Source organism: Rhamphochromis longiceps, linkage group LG1 (genome assembly GCF_057381845.1).
Source record: "Rhamphochromis longiceps isolate RC_006_pf linkage group LG1, R_longiceps_female_GT1.1, whole genome shotgun sequence".
In the NCBI taxonomy this organism is placed as follows: domain Eukaryota; kingdom Metazoa; phylum Chordata; class Actinopteri; order Cichliformes; family Cichlidae; genus Rhamphochromis; species Rhamphochromis longiceps.
The window spans coordinates 11,160,549-11,179,487 of record NC_140557.1 but is presented as its reverse complement, the minus strand read 5'-3'; the positions used below and the strand labels follow the sequence as shown (position 1 = coordinate 11,179,487).

The 18,939-nt window shown below is 38.2% G+C and overlaps 1 protein-coding gene and 2 pseudogenes across 3 annotated transcripts; all 3 read left to right on the top strand.

Moving 5' to 3' along the window:
- Positions 1-1,390: 1,390 nt before the first annotated feature.
- LOC146678298 (trans-1,2-dihydrobenzene-1,2-diol dehydrogenase-like) lies at positions 1,391-4,747 on the top strand (annotated as a pseudogene). Its single transcript, XR_014907206.1, has 7 exons — positions 1,391-1,584; positions 1,693-1,799; positions 1,886-2,049; positions 3,027-3,271; positions 3,784-3,901; positions 4,094-4,251; positions 4,638-4,747. The product of XR_014907206.1 is annotated as a trans-1,2-dihydrobenzene-1,2-diol dehydrogenase-like (transcript).
- Positions 4,748-7,764: 3,017 nt separating this feature from the next.
- LOC146678297 (trans-1,2-dihydrobenzene-1,2-diol dehydrogenase-like) lies at positions 7,765-12,346 on the top strand (annotated as a pseudogene). Its single transcript, XR_014907228.1, has 7 exons — positions 7,765-7,854; positions 7,991-8,102; positions 8,180-8,343; positions 9,366-9,610; positions 10,191-10,308; positions 10,501-10,658; positions 11,045-12,346. The product of XR_014907228.1 is annotated as a trans-1,2-dihydrobenzene-1,2-diol dehydrogenase-like (transcript).
- Positions 12,347-14,439: 2,093 nt separating this feature from the next.
- Positions 14,440-18,932, top strand: dhdh.2 (dihydrodiol dehydrogenase, tandem duplicate 2). The gene is made up of 7 exons (XM_085380106.1): positions 14,440-14,592; positions 16,354-16,465; positions 16,613-16,776; positions 17,018-17,273; positions 17,862-17,986; positions 18,169-18,316; positions 18,504-18,932. Exons 1-7 carry the CDS (start codon positions 14,503-14,505, stop codon positions 18,611-18,613), a joined length of 1,005 nt encoding a protein of 334 aa, XP_085236232.1. The 5' UTR covers positions 14,440-14,502; the 3' UTR covers positions 18,614-18,932.
- Positions 18,933-18,939: the final 7 nt, after the last annotated feature.

Genomic DNA, 18,939 nt, shown 5'->3' with positions numbered 1-18,939 from the left:
CCAATTCAAAATCTACTTGCACTTTCCCATTCTGGTTACACTTCCTCTATCACACTTCTACCTCTCTTTTCTTATTACCTGTGGTGATGTCACAGAATCACCCCGTTAAAGAAATGCGGATGTGTGTTTTACCCCAAAAATGTAAAAGTGACTCAAGGAGGAGTTGGGCATTCCCATGGCAACCAGGTCTTTTGGTATAGGCAAGGATATCAGGCCAAGCCCAATCCATTTGCATACAAATTGCCCAGCTGATACCTTGTTGTTATGACAACGGCACACAGCTCCCAGAATTCATTTGGAAGTGAAATACAAAAAGAAAGCAGCCAGTGAGAGGCCATTGATAAAATTCCCTTTTCTTTTATAATGAGGATGTTGCAGACATGATGATTGGCCTTCCACTGAATTCCAATCAGCATGCAGTAGCTCCAGGAAAATAAATCATATACTTATGACAGGAATTAATGGAAAAGATGGACTTTTAAGTTGAATTTGAAACAGTTGTCAGCTAACCTGATTTGATGTTCTCAGTAACCTCCATTGACTCCTGGCAGATACTTTTGAAAGTAAATTGTCCATTTGCATGAGTCACCTGATTTTGCAAACCTGTAGATAATTCCTTAGATAAGCCTTGCCAAATCCTCAGAGCTTGACGAAGAAAGTAATCTCTGCTGACAACATAGTGTCCTCTACTGGCAGCATGTTGCAGGAAGTTTACACAACCACCTGTCTGGCTAAATAGATAATTATTAGCTCAAGGGCAAGTGTGCTGATGCTTTTCCATAGTCATCCTGGCTCAGCTTACTGGTCAGTTAAATTACCTTGCGTTGGGCTCCATGAGCATTCTGTGAAGCCAGCATATCTATTTATTCCAGCAACCCCCACAAGACTCTGGTTTAATCATTGGCTTCTCTGTGGCTGTCAAGCCATTTCAGGTTAATCAGTTTCTCTCCCAGTGGAAAACAAAGCACCTCCTGGTTCCGATACTTGACCTGAAGTACTGTGGAAGACTGCTGATCTATGGGCAAGGTGATCCCTCACCCTGGCCTATACACATTAAACTCTGCACTACTTCATGTTAATGATGGGCCCCGGTGATCCCCATGTTACAGATTGTTGGACACAACCGGTTCAAACAACTTCAACCTGGATTGAAAGACCTGTATCAGCAACAATGTAGCAAAACAGCAAGGTGTGTGTGTGTGTGTGCGTGCGTGCGTGTGTGTGCATACGTGTGTGTGTGTGTGTGCGTGCGTGCGTGCGTGCGTGCGTGTGTGTGTGTGTGCATACGTGTATGTGTGTGTGCATGTGTGTGTTACAGTCACTACCTCTCCAGCATGTAATGCAGGAGCCTTCTATCTGCTATCACAAAGGCACAATAGTTTAGTGGGATCCTTCCTCTGAACGTGCAAACTTTCCAAGGTTACATCTCGCCAGCAGCTGAGATCTTTACTGAAGCAACACACTACTCATTTGTCACTTACCATATAATTCAACATGGCAACTCGATGGGGACTCTGTGGAGCTGGAAAGATCAGCCATGACTTCAGTGTGGCCATTAAGACTCTGCCTCCTGGAGATCATCAGGTACGCAATATAAACAAGCTCAGTGCAGCTGCGCTGTCACACAGGATATGTCCTTTCAACTAAATAGATCTGCAAGGTGTGTGTGCATTTTTTTCTTGTTATGCATAGATTGCAGTCATTGCATCAAGGAGTATTGATCGTGCCAAAGATTTTGCCCCGAAGGAAGGTATTCCTAAGGCTAAGGTATGAGGAGCTGGCCAATGACCCAGAAATTGGTAAATTGGGAATAATCTGACTGCACAAATGGAGATAAGGGTGTGACGGTTTTATTGTTTGGGAAAAAAAACTTGTGTTCCCACAGACATTGTATATCTGGGAATGCTGCATACAGAACACTGGAGAGTTGGCATGCTGTTCCTCAAGGCTGGGAAAAATGTGCTGTGTGAAAAACCCTTTGCTATGAACTCCAGAGAGGTGAAAGACCTCGTTGCCACAGCCAAGAAAAACCATGTCTTCCTGATGGAGGTAAGGTTGAAGGGATGCAGTGGTCTCTGTACAGCTTTGCTCTGGTGTCACTTGCTAATAGTAGGGGTAATTGAAGGTGCTGTTTTGAAGCTACCACAACAAAAGAAAATATTTGTTTCAGGATGAAAAATAAAAGTAATCATTTTAAATGTTATGTAGCAAAAATGTAACATTTCAGGATACAGTTGGACTTGTGTCAGTATATACTGATGTACGAATGGTTAAAAATTAAATAAAGCAGCTTATTTTAGCACAATAAAAACACTATAAATGGAGAGGAATGGCTTCCTTAGATCTGTAAAAAAGTTGAAAATGTATCTACTGTGAGCTAGTTCAGGATATTATATTTTCTTTATGTTATATCTTGTAGGCATGTCAGTGCAATACTCCAGTGCAAAACCATTTATGAAATAGCAAATTGTTCTGAAGGGTATAAAATGTCTAAAACAGATTATAAAAAGGATGAACAAAACACAAGATACAAAGTGTAAATTAATACACTTTAATGGAGCTAATAATTGTGTTTTGTTATCTTAAGACAGATTGAGGATAGCTGTATCCAGTCTATGCAAAGCAAGCAGTTTGCTGACTGTAGCTTCATAATTAGGCATCCTAACAGACAGACCACTGCTCATGATGTTCTCATCTAACTCAAAGGAAAATAGCAGACAATCATATTTTTCAATATCTTAAACATTTCCTATAAGGTGAAAAAATACAGGTATTAAATATAAATAAATATAATATTACTATTTAATCTCTGCTTAATGTGGCACAAAAATAAATGAGTTTACATTTACTCTCCACTGCAGATTAGTTGAATATTACTGCCACGACAATACAAATTTGATGCTCACAAGACTCATATAAGAAGCAAAACTAGCAAAAATGATGGTTCATGGTACTTCATGGTGAAACTTGAGGTTCAAATGTTTAGTTCTGTAGCGAGACTGGATCATCTGCCCTTTTCCTCATAGGCCATCTGGTCCCGCTGTTTCCATGTGTATGCTGAGGTGCGCAGGCTGCTGGCAGAGGAGGCGGTTGGGGATGTGAAGCTGGTAAAAGCCTACTTTGGCTCCCCTCAGCTCGACATTCCCCGATCAGTGCAGAAGGAGCTGGGTGGAGGAGCTCTGCTGGATGTACTGCCTGCAGTTTGTTTTGATGGTGTTCAATGGTGAAAGGCCAGAGTCCATCCAAGCCACAGGGGTGCTGCTTGACTCAGGTATGATTCAGATCATGTGGGAGAAATAGGATGTGTGTTAGTATCATTTACCACAGGGCGTGCTTCAGCGATCACAAACGCACACTTGAGCCTTGTCATAAAAAAATCTAATAGAGGAAGAGAAGCACACTTTGTGTGATACAGAGGAATCACTTTTAAATGAATTGTCTAAAATGTAAACACCCCAGGACAGAATTTCACACAGAAAATCCAAGACTTATCATTAAAATGTCACACTAATCCAAATCCCCCCAGAGAATACAGTAATACGGTAAAACTGGCAGGAGAATATGTAACTGCATGTCTCCCCAAAAGCTATCTATAATAATATAAAAAGCTTTTTTTTTTTAGTTTAATGTAAGCAATTTTTTTGAATATATGATTTTTTTTTACTTATATATATAAAATATATAAAGATGACACTGTAAATAAGCTGCAGAGGTCTAAAACAATATTTTAATGCTAATTTATTTGATGCTTTCAATAATTTAATGTTTTTGAATGTTTAACAGGAGTGGATGAATCAGTGGTTGTGACGATGAAATTCTCCAGGAAGAGGATGGCCTTGTGTGCCTTTTCAATTGCAGCCCGACTACCAAATGACGCTGTCATTGCGGGCACTAAGGGTCCATTAAAGTATGCTATGCTCGTCCTTTGCAGGACCATTTGAGTTCATTAAGAAATTACAGGGACATGCAAAGACTGTGCTGACTGATGATTAATTTCACATTTAATTAAACCAATATATTCAGACATAGATTTCACTGTATTTGATGAATTTGCAAATTGAGGGACTGAAACAAAAGTTTGCTTCCTTTTCACTGTACAGGTTCTTGGCCCCATGCACTGCCCCACCAAACTGGTGGTGAATGACAAGGAAACAGAGTACCCTCTGCCTGAGCCGTGTCTCCCTCTGAATTTTACCAACTGCGCCGGGCTGCGCTATGAGGCAGGAGAAGTGAGGCAGTGCCTGCTTAAAGGTAGGTCATGATAAAAGGAAATGTGTGTATTTCTCTCTGAAGAGACAGCCTAAACCACTGCTTCAAAGGAAAGCTGAGTTTGTAAGAAGGACACTGCAGTTTAGACAATCACTTGCATTCTCAGGGCGACAAATGAAAATGTAGAAGTATACACCAATTATACTCATCAGATTATGACTGAATGTAATGAGTGCTTGGAATGTCCTTTAGCTCACAGAATATTACAGTACTGTTACTTTTACTTCTAATAATAATTTACACAATCTTTATATTCCTGCCTTCTCATAAATTGCAGTTCATTATGGATATGTACATAATTTACACTTATTATAATTTAACATCTGTCCATGAGCCAGAATTTGGATAAAACTTCTCTTCATTTGCAGGACTTAATTAGAGCCCACGGATGCCTCTGGCAGATTCTGTCTTGTTGACAGAGATCATGGCTGAAATCAGGAAACAAGTGGGAGTTGTCTTTAACCAAGACAGCCAGTGAAGCCACTGTCAAGCAGAGTTGTTTCACCTGACCAAATCCTGACCAAAAGATGTAACAGAAGGAGTTGCTTGAGGCAGCTGGAATGAGCCGATCAATCAGAGCACCACGTGACAAAGCATGGCAGCTGTGAAGGACTCAGTAAATTTTTGGAATAGGTAAATGTTGGTTGCATTATTAGGCAGTTTGCTCTCCGTGTAGTCTTTTTAGCTTCAATATAGACCCATGATAGCTCAAAACATAGTTATCCTACCCCAGATCTACTATGTAAATACCGTGAAATACACTACATGAGAAACATTGCCAAATTTTGTATTACACAGATTAAGCAGAGAGATTGAAAATATGATTTAAACCAGATGAATCGCAACGCAAACAGATAGAGCAACTGCCTTGTGTGTCACCATCCTGTAATGAAGTCCTAGTCCTTTAAAGATAAACTCAGCTGTCACTGTGAGGTGTGTGATTGATGAATCCAATAAAGGGCTGATTGTGAAAGCCATGTTTCATTTCAAATATCATCCGCTGGAGAGAAGAAGAGACTTCGAGTGGCACATTTGAATCAAAGTGTTCTGTCATGTCTGACCCTTGCAGCGGTGTACAAATAGATTCAAAAATAGGTTGCACTGTCTGATTTTCAAGGTTAAGACTTAGAAAGGTTTTTATGGCTCATTTAATACTTCGTCTCAACCTTATAGGCTCACATGACTGATAAAAACTGAAGAATGTTTCACTGATATAAAATTTACCCCTTAAATTCAAAATGATAGATTTTGATTATTTGATTAATGGATAATATAATTATATACATATCTCTCTATACATCCTGTGCTGTGTGTCTTAGTTAAAATAGGCTAAATAAATGTGACATGCAGCTTTAAACAAGGTAGTAAGAAATATCAGCTCTAACATGTCCCCTGTTTTTTGAGAAACAAGTGAGCTCAAGTGATTTATGTCGTACAAACAAATAAATGATGCTTTCCATTTTAAAATCAACAGTAGCTCAAGATATAACTAGAGCAGTTATTATGCCATGAACCAACGTTTAGACTGCAAAATATACAACTAATTTACAACTGATGTAATTGTAGTAGAATAAAGTTACATCAAACTAAACACATAACAGACAAATTAAAAATATTGCAAGTATTATCATAGGTACTTTATCAATCCAAAGGAAAATAAAAATGCCAGTGCAGCTTGATTAAGACAAATTTTTAACATTAGTCAGCACAAAACATAAAGCAAGGAAATAAAAGTCAATGTAGTGTTATTACACATCGATTGAAGGCAAAGAGCTCCCCTTAGTGGGGTAAGACGAGATAAGAAATTGGAACAAAAAAGCACATTGGTTTAAATGCTCTCCTTTCATGGCTAATATTAGAATTCGGTTTTTAATACCACTCCGTCTGCATGGTGTTATTTTTATTCCACAAATGCAATAAATTTTAAGAAGACACATTATTGGTTCCAATGTTGGCAGCACTTTCTGGAAAATATCTGGATGGCTGCTAAAAATGTAACAGAAGCAATCCGCTGTATCGTTCAACAATACTGCAACAATATGGCTTCAAAATTTAGATAGCTGTTGCATTTTTAGCTTTTGCCTTTATTTCAAATGTATTTTAAATACCTTCATGTGGTGATTTTGCATTTTTGTAATCCTAAAACATTTAAACTGTTTTTATGAATGTTTTTAATATTTATTTATTTATTCCTTCTTTTTTTTTCTTTTGTAGCATTTTGTTTCTTTTCATTGATTCAAAGCTATATTATATAACACTGCAATGCCCGTATCTCCATATATCTCCACTGTGATGCAAAAATACTGGCAAACTTAAAAAGTTACGTCATAAAGTCCACATGTATGCTGTGTCGCCACTCTGAGGCCGAGTACAGTAGCTGCTGAGTTGAACTTAATCTCGCAATCAGCGGTGTCCAATATGGCAACCAGGTGGGGAAACTCATGACCTTACGGTGGCCCTGAAAACTTCCATTTGCTGAACAACAGATATGTCTTTTATCAAACCACTGTTCACAAATCTACCCAGTCATTCAAACATAAAAATTTCCCTCATCATTCAGCGGTTAGACGTGCTGTTGAAATCAGTTTCTTACATCATTTTATTGACACAGTGTTGTATATCTGGAGTAACACGACAAGAAATCCGCAAAGTATGGTAAGAAAGTTCCGAAACTCCCATCAGCTACGCATGCGTAATCGGTCACGTTATGGTCACTCGTATGATATACCATAGGCTATTTTACTTGGGGGGGAAATGAACAATAATAATAATACCTGATTTCATTTATGACATATGACATTGAATTAGAATAATATTAGAAGAATATTAGAATTTCATGGGCGTGATTTAGATGTCACGTACAAGAAACAGTAAGTATAATGTTACCATGGATACAGTGAGACACGCTACTCTGTACACTGTTTATATATTTTTGAAAAGGTTAATGCGCTAAAATAATTAATATCAGTTTCTTGTGGTGATATGCTGATATATATCATGGGATTACATTAATAGTGATGAAATCTTAAAAATGAGCGGAATCTTGGGCAAGTTCTGTTGCGTAACCGTTGCTGTCTTAGTACACATCTATCGTCAGTTTTAAGATTTTAAGAAAAATATCAATACGCCCAATAATGTGAAGCAAAAATAAACTGTTAATGAATATTGCGAGAATCTTTCCTACGTGAAGAAAAACTATACTTTGTAATGGCCGAGAGTTTTAAAAAGACAGGTCAGACGAAATCCATGTTTGGTTTTTTCCACGTTATTCCCACCCCCTTTCTTGCACCACCGCTAGAAGTCGCTTAATATCAAAAAGTATGTATTGTTTCTAAAAATGGGCTTGTGCTAACAAGCTAAGAGGCAGTTATTTTTACAGGGCAGTCTCGTTTAGGAGGTGTCTTCTCCCGATTTGCAGGATTTCCAAGAGGTCATAGCGCAGGCTTTTTTTTCTCTGAAGCAACACTATAGCCTACTCATTTGTCACTTGTCAACATGGCAACTCGATGGGGACTCTGTGGAGCTGGAAAGATCAGCCATGATTTTAGTGTGGCCATTAAGACTCTGCCTCCGGGAGATCATCGGGTACTCAATTAAAGGAAGTTCGGTACAACATTGTCACACAGAGTGTCCCCTATACACTGAACAGGTGTGCAGTGTGTGCGTTTGTTTGAGTTTGTTTTGTTGTTCTTTTTCTTTCCTTTTCTAATGTTATGCATAGATTGCAGTCATTGCATCGAGGAGTATTGACCGTGCCAAAGATTTTGCCCAGAAACATTGTATTCCTAAGGCCTATGGCAGCTATGAGGAGCTGGCCAATAACCCAAAAATTGGTAATAATCTGACTGCACAATTAGAGATAAGGGTGTGACGGTTTTATTGTTTGGATGAAAAACTTGTGTTCCCACAGACATTGTATATCTGGGAATGCTGCATACAGAACACTGGAGAGTTGGCATGCTGTTCCTCAAGGCTGGGAAAAATGTGCTGTGTGAAAAACCCTTTGCTATGAACTCCAGAAAGGTTAAAGACCTCGTTGCCACAGCTAAGAAAAACCATGTCTTCCTGATGGTGGTAAGGCTGAAGGGATGAAGTGCTGTCATTTATAGCTTTGCCCTGAGGACACTTGCTAACAGTAGTGGTAACTTAAGGGTCAGTTTTTACAGTGCCACAGAATAAGGAAAGAATTGTCCATTTCAGGAGGAAACCGAAGGCAATTATCTTAAATCTTCTAAATCTCTTTTTTTTTTTTTACAATTTACTAAGAAAGTGGAAAAAGGTACAATAATTTTTCAATTTTACAACAAAAAATTCCAAATATGCAGATCAACATGGTCTGGACATGGACATGGCAGATGGCTCATAGGGGGTAAAATGATTGGTGGGTTTTTTTTCTCTACTATTGTAGGGTCTTTGCCTTACAATTGAAAGCACTTTGAGTCAAGTGTTGTTGTGATAAATAAAATTGAATTGAATTGAATTGAAAGAGGAATTATTGTCATGCATGCAGCTGTTGTAAAAACAGCAATAAGAAAATATAAGTCACTAAACTAATGCCTTTCCAAAACACAGCAAAAGTTAATAATCAGTTTGGAAAATGTTATTGTTTTTATTATTATTTGAGGGTTATCAGCCTCACAGGCATGCAGTTAACATTATCTGTGCTCAGATGGAATGGGATTCAGGTTGCTATTGCAACCTGTGGCCACAGCCAGACACATCTGCACCTGGCTTGATGATCACATTTTAATTCCCATTTCGTGCACAATACACCTGCAGCTTTCAATGTTTTTCTGTTCTTGCTTCTTCTAAATTAACTGTTAGCTACATAAAATGCAACTGTGTATTTGTTTTTGGCTTACACCACTAAGAAACCCAATGGTCAAATTATATACATGGATTGTAAGAAATTGCCATTCCTATTATTTTACATTATTGACAGGAAAAATTATTGTTCACAGTACAGATTTGCCACAACAGTCATATAACTGAGGAGCTTTATAATAAATGCCTGCTCAGGTGAAACTTCAGTTTCAACTGTTTAGTTCTGTAGCGAGACTGGATCAAAATATCTGGATCTGCCCTTTTCCTCATAGGCCATCTGGTCCCGCTGTTTCCCTGTGTATGCTGAGGTGCGCAGGCTGCTGGCAGAGGAGGCGGTTGGGGATGTGAAGCTGGTAAAAGCCTACTTTGGCTCCCCTCGGCTCAAAGTGCCTCGCTCAGAGCAGAAGGAGCTGGGTGGAGGAGCTCTGCTGGATGTACTGCCTGCAGTTTGTGTTGATGGTGTTCAATGGTGAAAGGCCAGAGTCCATCCAAGCCACAGGGGTGCTGCTTGACTCAGGTATGATTCAGATCATGTGGGAGAAATAGGATGTGTGTTAGTATCATTTACCACAGGGCGTGCTTCAGCAATCACAAACGCACGCTTGAGCCTTGCCATAAAAAAACAAATAGAGGAAGAGAAGCACACTTTGTGTGATACAGAGGAATCACTTTTAAATGAATTGCCTAAAATGTAAACACCCCAGGACAGAATTTCACACAGAAAATCCAAGACTTATCATTAAAATGTCACACTAATCCAAATCCCCCCAGAGAATACAGTAATACGGTAAAACTGGCAGGAGAATATGTAACTGCATGTCTCACTGAAGGATATCTTAGTGCAAAACCATCATATAATATATGTATTAAGCATTTTCTTTTCTTCATGGAAGGCATTTGGCAATTTATTGAATAATAAAAAATAGTTTCTTTCATTGTGTATACTATCTTCTTAAAAAAACTAATAAATAAACCTAATTCCAAACTCAGTTTAAATATATAATAAAAAGATTTGCATCTGCAGAGGTCTAAAACAACATTTTAATGCTAATTTGTTTGATGCTTTCAATAATTTCATGTTTTTGAATGTTTAACAGGAGTGGATGAATCAGTGGTTGTGACGATGAAATTCTCCAGGAAGAGGATGGCCTTGTGTGCCTTTTCAATTGCAGCCCGACTACCAAATGACGCTGTCATTGCGGGCACTAAGGGTCCATTAAAGTATGCTATGCTCGTCCTGTACAGGACCATTTGAGTTCATTAAGAAATTACAGGGACATGCAAAGACTGTGCTGACTGATGATTAATTTCACATTTAATTAAACCAATATATTCAGACATAGATTTCACTGTATTTGATGAATTTGCAAATTGAGGGACTGAAACAAAAGTTTGCTTCCTTTTCACTGTACAGGTTCTTGGCCCCATGCACTGCCCCACCAAACTGGTGGTGAATGACAAGGAAACAGAGTACCCTCTGCCTGAGCCGTGTCTCCCTCTGAATTTTACCAACTGCGCCGGGCTGCGCTATGAGGCAGGAGAAGTGAGGCAGCGCCTGCTTAAAGGTAGGTCATGATAAAAGGAAATGTGTGTATTTCTCTCTGAAGAGACAGCCTAAACCACTGCTTCAAAGGAAAGCTGAGTTTGTAAGAAGGACACTGCGGTTTAGACAATCACTTGCATTCTCAGGGCGACAAATGAAAATGTAGAACTATACACCAATTATACTCATCAGATTATGACTGAATGTAATGAGTGCTTGGAATGTCCTTTAGCTCACAGAATATTACAGTACTGTTACTTTTACTTCTAATAATAATTTACATAATCTTTATATTCCTGCCTTGTCATAAATTGCAGTTCATTATGGATATGTACATAAGTTACACTTATTAAAATATAACATCTGTCCATAAGCTAGAATTTGAATAAAACTTCTCTTCATTTGCAGGACTTAATTAGAGCCCACGGATGCCTCTGGCAGATTCTGTCTTGCTGTCAGAGATCATGGCTGAAATCAGGAAACAAGTGGGAGTTGTCTTTAACCAAGACAGCCAGTGAAGCCACTGTCAAGCAGAGCTGTTTCAGACCAAATCCTACTAAGATGTAACAGAAGAAGCAGTGGGATGTACTATGAAGGAAGTTCAACATAGCCAGGTTTATTTTGCAATGGGTGGTTTGACAAAACCTAAAATCTAAAACCCAGAGAAAATGCATATCACAACAGTGTTTAACAGCTTTCTCTGCTAAGCTAAGCTTTCTGCTTCACATTCACATGAAAAGGACAGGTTTAGCAACACATGACTTTTTTCTATATGAAATTATCCCTATAACTGATTCCTTCTCTATCTTCTGCCGGGTACCAGGCAGGGGGTGTTATGACAGCTTCCTACCCCATTTTCAAGTACATTTTGTGACAAAGGCACACTCAAACTCGACACTCTCTCTCTTTATCTTTCTCACACTCACACACTCCACAAGAAGGTTGTTGATTTATGTACCTGTGCGTTTTTTAATGTTTGTGTTCCAGGTTTTGTATATTTGTTTTTCTTACAGGTGCGGCAGTTGGCAATACGTTGTGCATTTGTACTCTATCGTTATTATTACATGTTTGGCACAACAGTGCCTACAGATCATAATTCTGATTGCAAAAGCTGCCAGGCAGGACAGGATTTTTTTTTTTTTTAATGAGCATGATTCTTTCATTAGTGTCACTTCATGGGCTCAGAAACTTTTCTAAATCACTTTATGTAAACACAGTTTGCTGCTCTATAAGCTCTATCAGGTAAAGAAGCCATATGATCCAGAAATAGAAGAAGAAATGCTGACATTTTCCTTTGGCTAAGTTCATCAAAATGGACTGAAGCAAAGTGCAAAACTGCTCTATGGTCAGATTAATAGAATTTCAAAATTATTATTACAAAACATGAACATCATATCCTTCAGACTAGAGAAGGGAGGTAACATCCAGCTTGTTATCATATGGTTTTTCTTCTGTGTTCTATTGTGAATAAAATTTGACAACTTCCTTTCTGTAAATAGAATCAAACAAGATGAAATATCTGTAAAGTATCTATCTATCTATCTATCTATCTATCTATCTATCTATCTATCTATCTATCTATCTATCTATCTATCTATCTATCTATCTATCTATCTATCTATCTATCTATCTATCTATCTATCTATCTATCTATCTATCTATCTATCTATCTATCTATCTATCTATCTATCTATCTATCTGTCTGTCTGTCTGTCTATGTAACCTTATTGCAAGGTTTTTTAGGGGCTTTTTGTTGTAAGATATGACTTAAAAGTTGCTCATTAAAAAGATCTTTTAACAATAGAGAATCTATATTGCATTTAAAATGTATTATAAATAAAATAATCAGAGAAAAAATGGTTCTTCCAGATGATTTTAAACTGAATTTACAAACACAAATTAATACATTATACATAGCTGACCGGTCGGGCTGAGTTTTAAGTTCAACCTAATATATTGTTACCCCATTAATCTTGCTTCATAGTCCACCCCTCTGCGTGAGGCAATTGAAACGAGCAGATCTATCCGAAGCACCACATGACAAAGTATGGGAACAGTGACTATGATTAACCACCAAATTAAAGAGTCATCAAATTTTTGGAACATGTAAATTTTGGTTGCATTATTAGGGAGTTTGATCTTTATAGTCTTTTTAGCTTCATGATAGAGCCATGACAGAGCAAATTATAATTATCATACCCCAGAGCTACCATTTAAATACAGCAAACTTCTTGAAAAACATTGACAATGTTTTTATTACACAGAAGAAAAAGATTTAAATCAAACAAATCGCAGTGTAAACAGATAGAGCTTCTGCCTTTTGTGTCACCATCCTGTGATGGAGTCCTAGTCATTTAATGAAAAAAAAACCAACAGCTGTCACTGTGAGGTGTTTGATTGATTAACTCAATAAAGGACTAATTGTGAAAGCCATGTTCATTTGAAATATCATCCACTGGAGAGAAGAAGCAACTTCAAGTGGCACATGTTGAAGTGTTCTGTTGTGTCTGACTATTGCACTGGTATAGAAACAAATTCAAAAATAGGTTGTACTGTCTGATTTTCAAGGTTAGGACTTAAGAAAGGCTTTTTCAGTCAGGGAAGGGTATGGCTTATTTAATATTTTTACTTTTAATTTCAACCGTTGGGATTCGCAGGACTGATAAAAACCTGAAGGATATATAGAATTATATACAGTAGGGCCATGTCTAAATATATATAAAAACACACATTTATGTATACATACATACAGAATTTATCCCATGGCTTCAAAATGACATATTTTTATTATTTGATTTTGGGTAATTTAATCATAGATATATCTTTCTATACATCTGCTGTGTTTATACTAAAAACCTTTATGCTATTTAATGGGCAGGTTAAATAAAAGGACTGTGCAGCTTTAAACAAAGTAAATATCAGCTCTGCTCTAACATGTCATGTGATTTATGTCCTAAAAACAAACAAACAAGTGAATTCATTCAAAAACTGTGCCTAGTTAGGTCGTGTTCCACGCCCTATCATTCCCTAGGACAAAGTTAAGACTCCAGGATATACAGCTAAATTATAATTGACAAAAAATAAAGAGGAAAACACAACAGAATCAGTCAGCGAAAAAAAAGGCACATAAAATTTGGTGACTGTAGTGGAATCAGGTTATAACAGACTGTTTTTTTTTAAAGATAAATATATAATAGGCAAATAAATTAATATTAATTAACAAAATAAGTAAGCAGTATACACACTGTAAAAGAGGAAATCAAAGTTAAAACAATGTGGGGGTTATTATTACAAAGATTAAAGGAAAAGAGCTCCCCTTAGTGGGGGCAGATGGAATAAGAAATTAGAAGAAAAAAAGCGTTTTTAGTTCTTCCTTTATGGTCACAGTTACGACGCAGTAGTTTTAAAAACCACATCGTCAGCATAGTATTGTCTTTATTTCACGCATGCAATGAATTTCCACGTGCTGTGTCTGAAATGCTGGCAGCACCTCTGGGAAACCTGGAAAAAATCTAGCTGCTATTTTCTGATTTTTTTAATTTCATGAAAACGTGACTTTCTGTAACAGTAGTCTGATAATCGTCTGTTTAGTTCCTAATTTCGGTTGTTTGTATTTAAATAGCTAAAGAACAAAGTATGTTTTTACATATTTTTAAATGCATTTCTTTATTCTTTGCTCTCCCTGTTTTAGTTTACATTTATTTTCACTGCTTGCAGATTATATGCATTTGTCTTTACATGAAGCTACAACGCATGTAGGAAAATGCAACTTGTGTCTGAAAGTCCACATTACATGCTGTGTCGCCACTCTGAGGCCGAGAACAGCAACTGCTGCTTCGAATCTGTCTCAGTCCGCCGTGTCCAATATGGCAACCAGGTGGGGAATCTGCAGCGCCGGGAAGATCAGTCATGACTTCACCGTGGCCCTGAAAACTCTTCCACTTGAAGACCATCAGGTATTTCTGTTAGCGAACTACTGTTCACAAATCTACCCAGTGATCAAACATAAACCTTCTCCTTATCACTCAGCGTGGTTTCCTGTAGCCGTGCTGACTGCCGCTCAGTTTCTACTGATTAGAAGTGCTTTTGAAATCAGTTTCTTACAACATTCGATTGACGCAATGTTGTATATTTGCAGTTTGTGTCTTTAACAAAGGCCGATACAAGTGACTCCGGCCGTGAACTTGCGAAAACTGCAAGTTACAGTTTGCAGTATGTTGCGTCACATGTATGCGTTACATGTTTACCGTAAATAACGCAATAAATGGGTATTTCAAATTCTTGGCACTCCACAAATCAACAGTTATGGTACATAAATATCTATAAGTTTCCCTAAAACTTCCGTTTTATTTGCAACGAAGTTTACAAAGAAACAGCAACTTGAGACTGACTTTTCCTGGTTTGTGAATACAAAATGGCCTTGAGAGTTAAAGATTCTCTCTCTCTCTGTGTGTGTGTGTGTGTGTGTGTGTGTGTGTGTGTGTGTGTGTGTGTCATATCCAGTGTTGGGGAGTAACGGAATACATGTACCGCCGTTACGTATTTAAAATACAAAATACGAGTAACTGTATTCCGTTACAGTTACCGTTTAAAAAGGTGGTATTTAGAATACAGTTACTTTGTTGAAATAAATGGATTACACTGCGGTACTTTCCTGTTTCATTTTGTCGCGGGTCAGGGCTGTTTGGGTTTTGTTTGACAGCTACGTGCTGTTGTTCCAGGCGGCAGCGTTATGGTTGCCATGGTTACAGGGCGACGCTCTCTCTCTCTCTCTCTCTCTCTCTCTCTCTCTCTGCGACTGTGTGTTTCCTGGGTGAGAGAGCGCCTTTTCGTTGTTGTTGTTGTTGTTGTTGTTGTTGTTGTTGTTGTTGTTGTGCTAAGCTAACAGGCAGAACGCTACAAGCATAGCTCTAAAGAATGTAGCATCATGGGCAGTGTAGTCCGTGTTGCAGGGAGAATGGACTGCCATACACGTTATGGGTCTGTGAGCGCGAGGAGGGAGAAAAAGGGGAGTGGAAAGGTACGAGTTGTCATCTAGGAAAAACGGGAGCTGGAAGCATGTAAATAACCACTTCAGCCAAGAAGAGTGCCTGACGAGCCCAGTTGCAAGCAAGCTATTAAGACTCGACTGTACACCGTGTTCGTGTTTTTTTTCCTCCGAAAACAATAAGTTCCGTTGGAGCAGCCTTTCTACGCCTCTCTCTGTCTCTGATAGCAAAGTTGACCCACACAACAAAGTAAAGCTATTTTTCGGCTACGAGCCGACAGGGACCCCGCCGTATTACTCAGAGGTCCCTTTACTACAGTTCGGAGTCGCGGACCTTCAGTAATAGTAATAAATCACACAGCAATAGTACATTCACGTTGTTGTAAAAAGCATGATAATATATTAAGTAATCCAAAGTATTCAGAATACGTTACTGTCATTGAGTAACGTAACGGAATACGTTACAGAATACATTTTGGGGCATGTATTCTGTATTCTGTAATGGAATACATTTTAAAAGTAACTTTCCCAACACATATCACACTTAACTGATGACCTTGTGGTGGCACTGAGGGAGCCTGTATACTAACAAAAGATAAAAATCTTACCTAATTGTTATATATCCAGAAGATTTATATAAACTGGAACGGGAAACAAGACAAGACTCAACAAGAAACTGCCTGCTTACTTAGTTATTGACAGGAGGAACTCATCTGTGACTGTATTACAGGTTGTGGCTGTGGCAGCACGCAAGCTGGAGGATGCACAGGAATTTGCCAAAAAACACAGCATCTCCAAAGCGTATGGCAGTTATGAGGAGCTGGCCAGAGATCGTGACATTGGTCAGTTTCTGCCAAAAGTTTGCTGATTCGGTTTGCTTCGCTGATGATTTAAAGCTCCTGCTTCGGTTAGGACTTAGATGTTTGTTAGACTCCATAATCATTCTTGTTATGGTGCTCTCTCTGGTCGGCATCTTTATGTATTTGCAGATGTGGTGTACATCGGAGTAATCCACCCGTACCATCTGAACACTTGTTTGCTCTTTACAAATGCCAAGAAGAATGTGCTGTGTGAGAAGCCACTGGCTATGAACACCAAGGAGGTGCAGCAGATTCTGGCCTCAGCCAAAAAGAATGGTGTCTTTCTCATGGAGGTACAAGTACAGAAAACCATAAAGAAAAAGGAAATTCTCCTCTTGGTGTTATTTTTCACCTTCACTATTAGTCATAAGTGTTTCTTTATTTCAATTTTGGTGCACGTCAAAGTGTCAAACCCTCATGTAAATAAGAGAATGTAAAAACATTTAGTTAACTTTTAGCTGATTCTATGTAATTTACTCAGAACCAAGTACGTATATGTGAGTGTATGAAATATCTACTGTGTTTTTGTTCCAGGCTGTTTGGACCCGCTTTTTCCCAGTCTCAGTTGAGATCAGACGATTGCTGGCCCAGGGGGAGCTGGGCGAAGTGAAGATGGTCAGATCAGATTTTGGTGTGCCAATGATGCATGTACCGAGAGCAATGCAGAAGGAGCTAGGTGGAGGAGCATTACTAGACATTGGGATCTACTGCTTGCAGTTTGTATCCATGGTGTATAATGGAGAGAAGCCAGAGAGCATCCAAGCTAGTGGAGTAGTGCACGTGGAGACTGGTAATGACTTTTAAAGCCGTGTCACTTATTAACATGTAGTTTTGTACTTACACGATAATGCTGTTTATACTACTGTCCTGAGTCAAATGGCAATGGTGGAATAGCTGACTCGTTCTTTTTTTCTGTTGCTCGCTTAAAAACAATGAAAAAACAATCTTTGTTGACATTTTAGTCACTAAAATGTATTATTTTTGTGGTCCACAATAGAGCTGACAGTGACAAAGCTGTTTTCAGTTGCAGCTTGTCATGTGATAACATTATAGGGAACTGAAATCTGAAAAAAGCTCAAGTTGTAAAGTTAATGTTCCAGCTTTAGTGACACCATGACATCTGCTGAGTGTGAACTCAGATTTTTTTTCTTTTACAGCATTCCTCTTTTAAGTCTTTATCTATTGTTGCCTTTATGAGGCACAATAAAGGTTGAACTGCAGCAGTTATTTATGGTCCAATATTTTCAGCCAACCATGTCTCCATATTCCTTCATCCTAATGTGTCTTTACCAAATGTACTTTCTTTGCTATTATAGTATATAATAACAAATATATAACTATATATATATATATAATATAAATTATATTGTTATTATAGGAGTGGATGAGACCGTGGTCGCCATTCTGAAGTACTCCAAGAACAGAATGGCAGTGATTACCTGCTCCTCAGGTGTAAAACTGCCCAATGATGCCATTATTATGGGAACAAAGGGCACAGTTCGGGTAGGTCATCAAAGGTTAAATTAAATTTTATTAGTTTGAGCAAACCTTTTTTTGTTAATCATTAAGGATATACATCATACAAATCATTTCAAAGTCAACCAAGGTAATTTCTGAATCAAATATCTATATATCTCTATCTATATTTTTTTTATATTATTTATTTAAATCTATTTATTTCTTAGGTCCCTGCTATGTGGTGCCCCACATCATTAGTGGTGAATGAGAAGGAGATTGAGTACCCAGTTCCAGAACCCTATTTGCCTCTCAACTTCATCAATAGTACAGGAATGCGTTATGAAGCAGAAGAGGTTCGACAGTGTTTGCTCAAAGGTACTAAGACTTTTAGATTATTAGTCTGCATCCACACTAAGGGAAAAAAAAACAAAATCATTAATGGTCCAAATATTTTGGCTATTGACTGACTTGTAATGCACACCTTTAACACAAGGTGGCATCAGAAACTCTACTTAAAAACATAAGCAAGCCTAACATTATTTCTTTCCCCCCCCCCCCCCAGGGCTGAAGGAAAGTACTGTCATGTCCCATGCAGACTCTCTCCTGCTGGCTGAATTGGAGGATGAGATCCGCAGGCAGGTGGGGGTGGTGTACAGCCAGGACTGCCAGTAAATGTTAAACACGTACCCATGCTGTGATTAACGGGAGCCAGATAATTTTGAACCAATAAAAGAAAATTAACCTTTATTCCTACACCACTGCAAGGAACACATCAAGTTGTAAGGATAAAGACTATCCTTCAGCCAAACCCAGCCACTACAGAAGATGTTAAAAATATTGTCATTAATGGTCATATATGGAAAAACAACACTTTGCCAAACTGTACTTGTAAGTTCTTACATTCCTGGATACTGTTGCGTCTAGCAATACCCTGTACCACTGTGAAACCTTTTGGTGATTAGAACACATTTAAATAAATTTTAATAAAGGAGTCAAGT